This window comes from Chamaea fasciata, unplaced genomic scaffold (assembly GCF_029207755.1).
Source record: "Chamaea fasciata isolate MVZ Bird 193981 ecotype frontalis unplaced genomic scaffold, bChaFas1.0.hap1 SCAF_2, whole genome shotgun sequence".
Classification (NCBI taxonomy): domain Eukaryota; kingdom Metazoa; phylum Chordata; class Aves; order Passeriformes; family Sylviidae; genus Chamaea; species Chamaea fasciata.
The window spans coordinates 22001575-22015415 of NW_027094087.1; the positions used below are offsets into that span (position 1 = coordinate 22001575).

The 13841-nt window shown below is 49.7% G+C and overlaps 1 protein-coding gene across 3 annotated transcripts in view; it reads left to right on the forward strand.

Moving 5' to 3' along the window:
• The first annotated feature begins 947 nt into the window (after positions 1-947).
• BOC (BOC cell adhesion associated, oncogene regulated) overlaps positions 948-13841 on the forward strand; it is a 54441-nt gene continuing 41547 nt past the window's right edge. For 2 of the 3 annotated variants that reach the window (XM_066175244.1, XM_066175245.1), the window contains exon 1: positions 1801-1917. In XM_066175244.1, the coding sequence (XP_066031341.1) occupies positions 1902-1917 (16 nt within the window). In that variant the 5' untranslated portion in view covers positions 1801-1901. Of the gene's footprint in view, positions 1360-1800; positions 1918-13841 lie in introns of those variants that run through there. The other variant, XM_066175246.1, reaches the window with a different exon arrangement.

Genomic DNA, 13841 nt, shown 5'->3' on the forward strand with positions numbered 1-13841 from the left:
AACCCCAAATACAAATAGAAAAAAACCCACAAAATCCTTTGCATCATCCTTATGAGAAGTGAGTAAGCCAGGTCAGAACTCTCCTAAAGTGCCGCTAAGCAAGAATAACTCTGAAACCCTATGATGACATGATGAAAAGCTTCAACTCTTTCACCTTCTTCTTTGAAGACTTCACGTTTAGAAACTACAGATCACGTTTGTCATCTATGCTCTTCTGTACATGGCAAAAATATGAGAAACCTATCCTGACCTTTCAGTGACAGACTTGTTTCAAGATAATCTTTACTGAAGGGCCTTGAAAGACCAAAGATTTCCCTGCACCTCTGGGTAAATTTAAGTTTGGGGGCATTAATTCACTCTTTGGTGGAGGAGACAAAGTGCTGGGGTTTAATTTCAAGGAGTGGTGTCACGGCTTCTCCTGAAAATTTGTGCCACTTTCCGTGAGAGCAAGCACCTGCTAGGAAGGGATGGTTGGAAGGAAAGACCTTTTCATCCTTTTGGCATTTACTACACCTGATGACCGCCGAGGATGGGGCGGGATGGCCGCCCAGGAGGGGCGCTCCGTGAGCCGCTGCTGCCACTCCAGCGTTCGATGCCAGCCCAGGAGCCCCGCGCCCCTGGCCCCGCACCCCGGGCCGCCGGGGCCGCCTCCCCCGCCCGTAACAAACTCTTCGTCCCAACTTTCCCGCTTCCGCCGGCCCGGGAGCGGGGGGCGGCGGGGAGCGGCCCTGGGGGCCCGCGGCTCTCGGTTCCCGGTGCGGGGAGGACGGCGACGAGGCTGGCAGGGAACGGGGCCCGACCGCTGCCCGGCTTTGGGGAAGGGGTTTTACTTGGAGTTTTCTCCCTCCTCTGGCTCCTCCTCTTCTTCCCTCCTCCTCAGGGGGAGGGGAAGGAGGGAGGCTCTTGGGGCAGGAGTAGCCGGAGCAGGGAATTGTTTGGGAGTTCAGTCATCCAAAAGCCGTCTCCCGTATGGAGGGTCTGGCTTCCCGCATCCCGGCGCTTCTTCCCTCCTCCTCCTCCTTTTCCTCCTCCTTCTCCTCCTCCTCCCGCCGCGCCTGAGCTCAGCGCGGCCCCCATCCCCAGCCCGCAGAAAAAGCACAACCACCACCCCCAAACCAAGGGCGCCCTCACTTTCCCCTTCCCCACAAAACAGCCTTTCCCCCCTTTCTCTCTCTCTTTCTCTCTGTCTTTTTCTCTCTCTGTGCGTGTGTGTGTGTGCGCGTGTGTGTGAGTGTGTGTAGTGAATTCCCCGCAGATCCGGCCTGGAAGTTCCCAGCTCCTGGAGTTAAGCCTCTTTGTTGCTTCCCTTCGTTTGGGGCATCTTTGTGTTTCCCCCCGCCTGCTCCACTGGAGACCGCGGTGAGTGAAAGAGAAGGGGGCCCGGGCCTGCTGGCCCTGGCGCGGGGCTGGGAGGACGCACGGCGGTGGCGGGCGATGGGGCGCAGCGCCTTCGCCCCATCCCTCTTCAGGCAGCGGCTGAGTTTGGGAAGTTGGTGTGGGGATGTGAGGAAGGGGGTCTGCCGAGGGATGCAGGAGACGTGACAAGGGAGGAGCGGAGACCCGCCGGTCCCCAGCGGGACCGGGCTTGTTTTCGCTCAGGCAGGTGAGATGTGGGGCTCGGATGTTTCCCTGCAGCTCTTCCTCCTCGGCGGGTCGGCCAGAACTAATGGAGGGCCCAGGGCACGCACACGGCTCCGCGGTGCTCCAGGGCTCGCCTGGAACTTCCCCAGCAGCCTGGTCCACGAGCTTACCCCGTCTTTCCTGCCGTCTGGGCGGGGAGGTACGGTGAGCAGTGAGGGAGAAGGGGAAGCTGTGCAAAGTAAGCCGCAGATCCATCCTCCATTGCTCCAACTCTTGTCAAAAGCTGCTGGGAGTTCACAGGCAAGAGCTGTCTCTGGCAGATGCGAAGGCATTTCGGTTCGTGCTCTGTGAAGGGGCTGCCGCAGAGAAAAGCGGGGGTGGGTAGTCTGTCTGTTAGTAGAATTTTTGTCCTTTTCTGTGACCGAGGAGTTTTTAACCCTGGTGCGGGGATGAAGAGTGATTTGGGTCAGGAGAAGTAATTTTCTGCCCGGCAGTGGGATGTGGTAGGATTTGTGCGCGCATTGGATTGCAACTTTGGCAGATCGTCTGGATGGTGACTGTAAATAGAAAATGTGTTGGGGAGAAAGTGGGATGCTGGATTCGTAGCCGTGTCTAACCAAGACTTTTTCAAGTGCTCTGAAAATGCTAATACTTACGTTGGAAAATAATAGACTTTAACCAATACCCCTGGCTGGCAGAAGCTGCTTAATACAAATCTGTCTTTGGGCATTTCCCCAACTGATTCTGCTACCCCAAGTGTTATTTCACTGGCATTGTGTGAAAGGCAGTTCACGTCTATTAAAGTTGGGCTTTTTTGTCCTTGTTTGTTTTAAAGAAACTCTCTTGACCTCTCTGCAGCATTATGTGAGAGGGATAACAGGAATCCATACACACACTCAGCACCCGCATGTAATTCCCAGCATGTCTTCAATGTTTTTCTTGGTGCCAAGTTCTCTTAATTTCCATATTGCTACCATAGTGTCTTTTTGATATGTTCATTTGCAATCTGCCATTAAAATTTATTTTCCCATGGGCTAAAAAACTACCATGGAAAATGTCAGAAGAATGTGGGCGTTTTGTAAGTAGAATTTTATCTTAGTTTTCTTTTGAGACTGACTGACTCAGTGTGCCTACGATTAAGAGGAGGGTTCCCCCATATTTATGCCTATGTACTTATATGGCAGACACTTCAAATTAATGGGTTGAATACTGAGGTTCATGTCTTGGGGAAGGACTTCATTAGAAATCATGTGTTTGCAGTGAAGGTTTGTTCTGTTTATTTAAGTGACCTAAAGAAATGAAGGTGAAATAAATTCCCATGCTAGTAGGAGTCATGTGGGGATGTTCCGAAGTAAATAGGACAATTAGGAAGAGCTGTGAGCTCCCTGCTGGGTGCATGATATTCTCTTAAATGGAAATGGAGAAATGTAAATGGAGTTTTGTTCCATGTCCTTTTCTTAATCCTCCCGTTCAGATAGAGTTACAGGGACTCATCCTGCATATACCAAGCAGAAGAGGTCCCAGAAGGTGTTTGCTGTGAGGGTTGAAGTCTGATACAGTGCAGTCCTCCCTGCTTCCTGCTGGGGAATGTGAGGCAGGTTCATCTGAAGGGTGCACAGAGGTCCTGTGCAGATGGGAAAGGCAAGTTCCGTTTTCTCCCACTCATGCACGCACACCCACAGGACCTTTATTTGAGAGATATCCCAGTACGAGCAGCTGAATCCACACGTTTCTTCTCTGCTTGGCACAATGAAGAAGCGTTGGAGCTTCATGATTCTGCCTGTGCGTCCTCCAGACTGGCACGTAAGTTGTATGAGTTCTGTGTATCCCTGCAGTCTGGAGAAGGCAGCTTTTCTGTGCCTTCCACTGACATGATACGTGATATTGACATGATACAGAAGCACCTAGCAAGAGGTTCTTTGACATTGCAAAGTGAAACCCAGTGTCTGGTGTTTGCGGAGGGCCTTCCAGCCCTCAGAGTGTGAGACTCCTGGCTTGGAGTTTTGCTCCATTGAAGGACAGGTGCATCATTGTTCAGTCCATTTCACTGCTTGAAATTCTGCTATGTCTTCAAAAACCTAACAGCAGACATATCCCTCCAAATCTTCAGTACCAAACTGGCAGCCCTGCAATACCTTCCTGTTGCTGGTACAGCTCCTCCTGGCTGACTAGGGCCCGCAGAATTGCCTCTTTGGGAGCCAGCTGGAGCCTCCTGCTGAGCAAGAAGCATCACGGGCGGGGCAATGAAGCAAGCAGCCTCTGCTTTGTCCTCGTGCTCCCCAGTGCTGCAGAGGAGAAACTTCCTTTCCTGAGTTAAGAGTAAGTTACTCATTTAGGGCAGACCTGAATTTTTGCAGTTTCTTGTCATTGCAAGTGAAACACTTGACTGAAACACCACCAGATCTACCTGCCAGTGTTTCCTGGTCTGTTCCTGAACCACATGCCCTTAGGCGCACAGAAACCTTGCAATCTGATAACAAACATAGGAAAAAAAACCCAACTATTGCTGCTTCTACCTGGGCTGTGGGAGGGAACATGGGTGACAGGACAGGAAATGCACTTCAGCTGGAAGCATGTGTTCAGAAGTGGAGGTGTTTGGGCTGGGTCTTCAGCCCATGCACATGCCCTGTTGTGAGCTTGAATTTTCTGCACAGCCCTGTGCCTTACTGTTCCCATGCAGAAAATGGGACTGGAGCCTGTGCTGATGGGTTGAGCGCTGTAGGAGGGAGGCATTTATTGCTGTGTATGTTGGCTCTTGCCAGCTGACCTGTACCCACCCTCATGGCTCTTAGAGCAGAACTCAGGTGCACTGGGGAGAACTCTCCTGTTGTGCTGAGCCTCCTCAGGACTGCCACAGGGTGGAGAGGCACCTCTGTGCCTCCAAAACCACTCTCCTCCCAGGCAAAGACAGGCTGTCTCCCAGCACCTGCCTTGTGTGCCTCACGAAGCAGGGGAGCAACGACAGGGAAAAGTGTGTTGGGGACCATGCTGGTTGTTTTAGCTCAGGTTGGCCTGCAGGTGGGTTTTCAGAGACTTGAGCTCAGCTGGGCTCAGTTCAGTCACTCAGCCTGCAAGGTGTTGCCACAGCAGTAGGCCAGGGTAACTCCAGGTTAACAGAAGTTCCTTTGTAAATAATGGTGAGATGTTAATTTAAATATCTGATGGCGAGTGCCTCAGAGACATGAGGCACAATTCCCTTGGACTTCTTTAACGTGCAGAGGTGATTTTGATGCGTTACGCTGCTGTGTTACAGACCAAGGCTTGCAAATCTCTTGGTTTAAACCATTGCCTCCCAGGCTAAAAATTTGCAGTGTGAATTTTGCAGTTAGGATGGGATATCCCACAAGGAAAAAGTTCTCTTGCAAAATCTTTGGAGACTTCCTGTTTCTGGTTAGACTGAAAACATCCTGAGGGGGAAAACCTGCTGCTGTGTGTTCTGGTGCTCCTGTGGTCAGTCTCAGTTTAAGAGGTTGTTATGTATTCCAGTTCCTAGGCCACAAGAACAATTTAAAGTGAATAATGATTAAATGAATTGCAGGTCCTTAGGTAGAATGAGGGTGAATATCATCTTTCAGGTTTCTAAATGTACTTTGGGTAATTGTTCAACATAAGGTATCGCATGCATTTTTTTGTTTCCTGATACTGGCTTTAGTTCCTCTTGGCTCTGAATCATCCTATCTGCTGCTTCACTGGCTGAGCATAGTGCTTGAAGCTGGTTCTCTGGAGGGAATGCTTGCAGAATGGGAAGTTCTCAAAATTTGCTTTGTATGCATATTTGTGCATAAGCCTTCTAAAATCTCTCCACAGGAGCGTGTGCTCCAGCAACACAGCTGTCTTGAGTGTCCATGGGAAGCTAAGACAAAAGGAGTATGGACGCAGTGGAAGCAAGTTGGCTGGAAAGCTCAGAAGGATATTTATTGCAGGGAAAAGAAACCACTTGGTGCTTACACAGTCCCAGAGCTGCTGCAGGCGATGCAGAGCTTTCTGCTTAAACAGGGAGGAACAGATCCCTGCCCTGAGGATGTTACATACTCCTTTTATTAAAATGACCTCTCTTCCCTGCAAAAGGACAAGTGGGATGGGAGGCTCAGCTCTGCCTGATGGGGTTGGTAGCAGAGCACCTGGACTGGGTGCCTGTGAGTGGTTCTGAGGGCTGCCATTGTGTGTTGTAGGAGCTCTTGAGTAGGAAGCAGTGCCAATTTATTTTGGCTCTAGTGGCATCAATGGAGAGAAATGTGCGTCAGGGAGCATGTGGGACGTGCTTGAGCTTCTTTGCCCTCCTTGTGGGCAGTGTGCCAGCACAGAGGTGAGAGCCAGACTTTATCCTTGTTTTCTGCTCAGCTGCTCTTGAGAGGCTGCTGCCCTGTGTCCAGTCATCTTCCTTGAGCAGCCATTAGATGTGAGGATGGCGACTGTGCCTGGTGCCTGTGCAGTGTTAGAGGTTTGCTGGGCGAAGTCCACAGCACACCACGGCATGTTACCCGTATGGAATCCCACTGTTGTCAAGTTTGCAGAGGTTTTGGGCTATGGTGTCTCTGTATGTGTGTGTGAAAGCCAGATGGTGTTTTGGAAAGCGGTCATTTTCCATTAACTTCCGTGCCTGGCATAGGCAGTAAATCATTCACCCCGAGCCTTGCAGTGGCAATGCCATTTTAGCTCTCTCAGGTCCAGTCTGGCAGAGACATTAGCTAGCAGGTTGTACTTTCATGCACCGCCATAGACCCAGGGCCCTGCCAAGTGCAGGGCTGTGTTCACTGGTCGTAATGTCAGCGAGTCTGAACAAGCTTGTATATCTGAAGATTGTGCATCAGGCCCTTCTGCTGTTCTTTAAATCACCAGTGCAAGGAAAAAAGGTGTAAAGATCCCTGTCAGAGCCGTGTTGTCAGCTTTCAAATACCAGAATGAAGTTACTTTTTCTTTTCCCTTTAGTTGACAAAAGGACAGGTTAGACAGAGCCCTGTGTATTAATGTGTTGAGTTTAGTGTGGTTTAGAAAGCCTGTGGTAATACAAACATACTGAGGTAGTCTTTGAGAAATAACCTCAAATATGGATACATTCGCCTGGAAAACAGCATTTATTTGCAAAATTCAGCTGCTTCTGATAACGCCGCTGTAATTTATCCCGGTACTTTTAGGAAGAGCAGCCGCCTTGCTTAGTGATGCCAGTGTTTTAGGGTGCAAGCCTGGCATGTGAGGGCAGCTGCATTTGATTCTCCTCTGCACCACGGATATCCCCCCAAGATAGGGCAGGTTGGTCTTTGCCTCAGCTCTCCACCTGCAAAACTAAATGGCACTTCCCTGCCTCCTTGTGGTGTTGAGGATAGGTCTGCTGGAGATCAAGAGAGACCATAGATTTGCTGGCCATCTAAAAAATCTCTTGGATGAGGTCCACAGTTGGTTTCAGTGGAGAGCCTCCCATGGCACTGACAGCCCAGTGGGCAGCTCCTGTGGTTGCCTCTGGGGGGGATGTGTACCCCTGCTTGCTGGGTGGATGTGGGCTCTGTAGGGGCTGCAGGATGCTTTTGGTTTGGAGGGCAGGCTGGTGTGCAGCTATAGCAAAGGCCCTCTCTGAGTGTGACCCTCGGGGAGCCTCGCGTAGGTAGCAGCAGTGCAGCTGCAGCAAACTTCTGGCTCCAGCCAGCGGTGGTACAGAGAGTCCATTGTAATCCTATGTGCTGTGCAGTGTACATCTCAACAGGCAAAGTGGCTCCAGGGTTGGTTGTTTTTTTTATTTTCCCCCTCCTCCTCTCCATTCCTTCAAATCTACTTTATGAAGTTCCTCCCCTTAAATTGAAATTTTGGCCTTATCTTCAAAGAAGCCCTTTAGTGCCAAGCTTTTAAAGGTGGGGAGAAGGCGAGAGCAAAAACATCACATCCATTAACAGCCCAGTTGCCAGAGAAAATGTTTTTTAAAACATAATCTGAAACCTTAGTGTTTGGGAGCCAAAGCTGAGATTGAATACAAGTATGGGCCTTGTCCCTAGAGAGTCACAATGCTGGGAATATGCTGGCACAAAGACAGACCATGGAGCGAGGATTCTTGTGCATGCACGCACACAAATAGACAATTATTTGGACGCCAGTAGTGCTCTGGATGCCGAAGAAATTTAATCTAGTGCCTTCTGTCCCAAGTTTCTCCCTGACCTGTAGCTGATGTGGAGAGCGTTCTCATTGCTCCAGCACTTCTCTGGATGGCAGTCCCCTCTGGAGGGTGGCAAAAAAGGACTGGCTGGTCCAGCTTTTTTGGAGCCTGCTGCTGCCAGTGAGAGATTTCTTTGGGGCCTGTGAATGGTGATGGGCATACGCTTTTTGTGTTTCATTTCTCCAGAAGAAAGCTCCCTGTTTAACAAACTGTCAGATTGAAGGGTTGGGTTTGAGTCCCATTGTCAAGAGATGTTTTCAGAAACATGTTGGGTGAGATACTTCAGAAACCCCTGGGCTGACTCTGATGATGCAGTGGAGAGTCAATGAGACTCGTGCATTGAGACCAGCTCCCCTCCTCACTTTTCAGTATAGAGTCATGTTTAGTGGGATGGTCCCAGTGTCACCAGTGTAACCGCTGCCCAGAATAGTCCTGACCACCCACCCCTGCATGGAAGTGGACCCTGTTTCCTAAGTGCCTGTTCAGGCACATCCTGGCTTGCAAGCGCTTGAAGTGCAGCTTCTAAGCCAGAGTCATCTGGGCAGAAAGATTACTGGCCCCAGTAATCCAGTTGTAATGGAGTTTGAATCCAGTGAGGAGCACCCCATTACTAACAACTTCTGGGCATGGCCAGCCAGACCACAGCAGAGCTGTGGACCCTTGCAGGAGGAGGGCATGATATCTGCTAGCTCTTGAGTCCCTGCGGGGACTTCCCTACCCCCAGCTGGCCAAGCAGGGTATCAGGCTTGTAGCTGTCAGGCCTTTCTGCAGCTGGAGGCTTGTAGGGCAAGACAAGGCTGTGAGAAGCTGGTGCATGGAAAGCTCCTCAGAGCAGCAGGCCAGCTGCTTTAGATGTGTCCATCATCACCTTTCACCACTCCGAGTTTTCCCTTGGGGTGTCTGGGACTGGCCTGAAGGGAAAAGGTGTTTGCTTTCCAGCAGATGAGGAGCTGAGCTCCTGCTTCCATGCCAGCTTGTGCCTGAACACCTCAGTAGTGCTGTAGAGAAAGACCCCAGGGCCACGCAAGGACTGGTTGCCTTTGAGGACCTTGCTGCTCTGGGTGCCTGAAGTGCTGTAAATGTTACAAGAGTAGTTCAGCTATTGTCACCCCAGCTCCAGATCCTGCCAGAGGTGGCTGCCCAGGCAGCAGAGAGGAAGAAGGTCTTGGAATCATGATCAACTATGCCAGATAACTGTGCAGCCCATTAGTCTGTTGACGTATTCTGAGAAAGGGAGGTCAGTACCAAGGTACAGAGCTGGAGTTGCAGGAGCCCGGGTGTGTTTGCTGACCCTACTCACCTCTTGGTAGGGAGGTATGCAGCCAGTTTCAGGAAGCCTTGGGGGAGAGTGATCCCGTTTATGTGGCTACAGCAAGACAAGCCAGCCCCCTGTCTCACCAGCACCAGTCTACTGCTGCTCCCACTAGAGCTGCTGGCTGTGCTTCCCTGCTGCAGTACGGGCTGTGGGATCCTGCTGATGACATCGGGAAGCCTGTGGTCTTTTCTAGAAGGAAGGGTCTGCTGCTCACATCATGTAGCAATTTAGGCAGGAACATAGTTGCTAAATATACAGTTGTTCTGTTTTCCTCACAGTTGCCTGGGCTGCAGCTTTGGGGAGAAGGGAATAGGAGCACAGAGAGAACAACATCAAGACCAAGTGGCAGGCTGTGTTTATCATTGATGTCTGACCCTATAATCTCCCTGGGGATAGCTTTGGACATCCCTAACCTCTGAGCCACTTGAAAGAACCACCTTTAAAAAAAATTCCCAAACTAGTGACCAAACAAACAAGTGCAAATTTCATCAGCCACAAAAATGTGAGTATAACCCAGTTTTAACCTAGCTTCAGCACCGAAGATAAGTACAGGTTTCTTGACTCTCTGGATGAAGGCCTGAGAAAGGCCTGCTATGCCATCTTCCCCCATCACCATATTCCAAAACCTAAATTATTATTTGTATTACAGTTATGTCTACAAGTTTTAACCAAGGTTGGGACACAGCTGTGATAGATGCTGTGTTAACTTGTAGTGGGAGACTGTTCCTACATCCCCATTCAAAACAGTGAGGCAAATGTGGAAGAGGAGATAAAAATAGAGCATGGAAAGGACACATGTGCCTTGGAGTGAGGTGGCAGGTCAGGACTGGAGCTAAGTACAGAGCCCAGGGTGCCTGATACTCAGTCTCATGCTCCATCCTCCACCGTGCCCTGCTCAGAAGAGGTCAAAGCTGAGTGTCACTAAACCTTGATTGAAAGTTGTCTGAAGCTTGAAGCTGAGAGTTGTCCATAGCAGAGTCTCATCTTCCTTAGCCCTCAGCTCACATCAGTGGCTGCATGCGCTCCAGGGAGTGATTTCCCAAAGGGCTCTTGGCACTGCAGGTGGTGTTGGTAGCATCCTGCTGCTGTGCGTGCCTTACATTGGGGCAGGCAGCGGGAGAGCTGTGGGTGGAGAGCAGGAGCTTGTGGCTGAAGGGAAAGGAAAGGAGCCAGTCATGTCTTTAATTCTCTCCTGTCAGCCAGTCTGCAGTTGCGGCATCGTGCTTGGAAAGGTAGCTGGAAGAGGAGAGTGCCAGTGTAGTAACAGTTTTGCTTGCAGCATGCAATCTCAAGTTAAACAGTACCATTACATAAATATTGTGTGCCTTCTTTCCACAGGGAGTCTGGGACTGCTTCTCCTGCTCTGGAGACATTGCCTTTCAGTGCACGAGCCAAGAATAAGCTCTAACAGATGGTGCTAAGGCCAAGTCCATGGCTTTTATTGTGCCCAGGTGCAAGAGGAGATGTTCAGGTCAGCAAAGACGTACCTTACACTGTAAGGAGGCGCAGGGACAGCAGGGTTACTAAGAGCTGCTCTTCCTGAGCACATTGAGCACGTTCTGGGGACATACAGGGAGACCTGAATGCTAATCTGGCCCCTGCAGGCACAGGTAGTCCAGTAGGGAGCAGCTGTGTGGACACCAATGGCAGGAAATGAGCAGAACCTGGCTTGATGCATTAACTGGGAACTGTCTCTCAAGGAGGATAGGATTGCTTCAGTGAAACCTGGGCAGGTTCTTTCCCCTCTCCTTTCTTGTCTGACTTGGAGCACTGTTTGGGGGAGCAGGTGGGGATTCAGATGCATCCTCTTCTGGTATCTGTTTGCAAAAAGCTGCAGGCAAACTGTCTTGGGGGGCTGTTCATGGCCATGCCCTACTGCTGTCTGAGTAACAGCCCAAACTGCAGTCAGAGGCTTTTTACTTGGAGGAATGCTTTGGAAGATACTGTTTTTAATGGCACTGTGTTGCCAGGGGCTCTTTGTGTCTAAGTGAGGAGATGACTGCTCTACTCTGCAGGAAGAGGAGCCCATCTATAGTAGGGCTCCTCTGTTTGGCAAGCATTCTGATCTGCTCTCTGCAAGCTAAATAATTGAATGGCAGAAGAGATCTCAGATGAGGTGTTTGTTCCCTTGTAGTCAGTGCCTTGGGAGTGGCAGAATGGTAGGACATGTCAGACAGCTGCACAGTTATGGCTTTTTCTTCTGTGTTGATCCCAGGTCTCTCCCTGAGCATGAAAGACTGTGAAGAGGCTGCAGCATAGCTGCTGTCCAGCTGAATTAGGGCATAGGATGGAAAAGGTGTTAAAAAATGGGTTTGTGCCACCCATCCCTCATGCTTACTGAGAATAATCTCTTCCTCTCTCCCAGCACACAGCCCTCTTTCAGTTTTGCCTCAGACCTCACAATGAGACAGGAGAACAGGATTGCAGCTGAGGATTCTAGCGTGCCCCAGTTCCCTGCGTGCATGCCGCCTCCCAAAGGATGTGGGTGCCTCTGCCAGGCCCTTACACCCCCTTTTCTCCCTGTCTTCTGCCTTTAATTTCCCCTCCTCTCCCTGAGGTCCCAGTGCTGCCAGCAGCGGTTGCCGGGGCTGAGAAAGGCTTGTTGGGCCATATCCTGGGTGCCCCTGCCCTTACTTGTTTTGGGGAAGGCTGATAAGGAACAACTCGGGGTGGCTCCCCGGGCGCCAGCCCGGTGCTGCGGAGATGCTCCCAGCCCTGGCCGACCCGGGGCGAGCGCCGCGCGCTGCGTGTCGGAGCGGGTCCGGGGAGCCCTTGCCTGGGCATGGTGGCTGCCTGCCGATGCAGGCAGGGCTGCTGCCTGCCCACAGGTTATCCTGGAGAAACACCATCGCCGAGATGAGATCCCTGTCTCTCCTTCCCTTCTTTCCCCTCAGCTGGTGGACTGGGGCTTGAGGGTTCAAAGGCAGCGTTTTCAACGTTTCCCACCAGCGTTTTCGATCTCACGGCGTTTTGCAGGCTTCGGAGGGGTTTATGCTGACCTGTCGCCTTACTGGCAGCCAGAGAGGCAGCGGACACAGCGTGTGCTGACATGCCAGCATCTGCAAGGGGCATGTAGGAACCAGGCCAAAAAGGCTCAGTGAGATGTTAATGAGCCACAGATGGTCAGCTTTATCTTGGAGCCTGCCGATTTGGGCTTCTAGAGCTTTCTGCTGAAGAAATATGTGAGTAAGAGCTGATAGTAGGTAAGAACTGGGAAGGAAGATCCTAAAATGAAGATCCTTAGGCTTATATGGGGGATCTCAAGAGATCATCTCTGCTAGAGGCTCATCGTGTTTTTTCTGAAGGTTTCCTTAACTACTTGAACTACTTGTGGGCTGCAAAAAAAGGACTAATTTTCCATGGAAGAATTTTGTAGTCCATAGGTAAGACCAGCAGAGGTTTATCTGTCGCTGTTACAGAGGAGGATCTCCAGAGGCTTTGCTTGAGTACAGAGCCCCGAAGGCTGCTATGGATGTGTCCCTCTCTTGCACAGGGCAGGATGCTCCCAACAGATGTTTGTTATCGGCAAAGTAAAGCAGAGGAACAGAAAAACTTCAGCTGGCAAGAAATGCAGAGGAAAATTATAATTGTTTCCCTGTTGGGCTTGAAGAGAGAATTCTTGAAGCTGCTTTCTGTCCCATTGTAGCATTTTATGTTTATGTAGCTTATGTCTTTTGTGAGAAACTATTAAATCCTGCAGCACGTTGTGGATGTGACTGGATGAGAACAGCTTGTTTTACCTATCCCAGGGCAGAGTGTGTCAGCTGCATAAGTGGATCTAAAATAATGGAGCAGCACTTTCACAAAACTGAGTGCTTTTCTTCCTGAAAGAGTTTATGGTATTTTCCAAGTTAAGAACTGGTGAATAATTTCCCTAATGGTAATTCTGAGATTGTATTTCCCTTAGATAGGTGCGTTTTTACAGTTGCTAGAGCGAGGGGAATGACCTTTTTCCTACCCACTTCTAATGCTGCCTTTGTGGTCTGTAGCAAGTGACAGTATTTAATGTAATTTGGATGGTAGGTACTGACTCACCTGATCTACAGATGACTTTACACTGAACAGTGAAAGGTTTTTCTGGGGGTGTTTTGTGCTATGGGGTAGTCACATATTTCCCTTCTCAAAGAAGGTGCTGTGACAGTCCCTGTAATCAATTCGAGATAAATTTCCCTGCGGCAGAGGATGGCTTTTGCAGAGCACCCGAGTTCTTAAAGGAGTCTCTGTACAATAAAGATTCTAATTCTAATGCACCTTATGTTCCTTTGCTGGACAGTAATATAAGGATTTTTGGAAAATCCAAACAGTTCTAGATTTATTTTTCCTGGTACACAAGCAAATGTCAGGGGTTTGCAGTGTCCTCCCAGAACACTGCTGGGTGAGTCTTTGGCGAAGACAATCTGATCTTTTCTGTGAAACATTTGCTAATACCTCTCAAGTAAAGGTGATTTCTACATTGAAAAGACATTTTAAAGTGATAAAGCAATTCACAACACAAAAGCTTCTTAGTCCTTTGCTAGAGAAGACGAGGTAGACTTCTTCAATTAGATTATTAGCATGTCAGACTTAGGTTTTAAAAATGTCTCAGGCTGAGCTGAATACATTGATAGATGAAGAACAGATTAGAATCTCCTGTTGTCACCCCCAAAGCCCAGAAGCTGGTGTCAGTGTTTATTTCTGGTCTCTTTACTGCTTACAGTTTTCTCCAAAAATGACTAAACATATAAAACAAGGATTGGGTTTGGGGTTTGAGGTTTCTTTATTTTTCCTTCCCCTATTCTAGGCCAGACTCTGACCACAGTCATG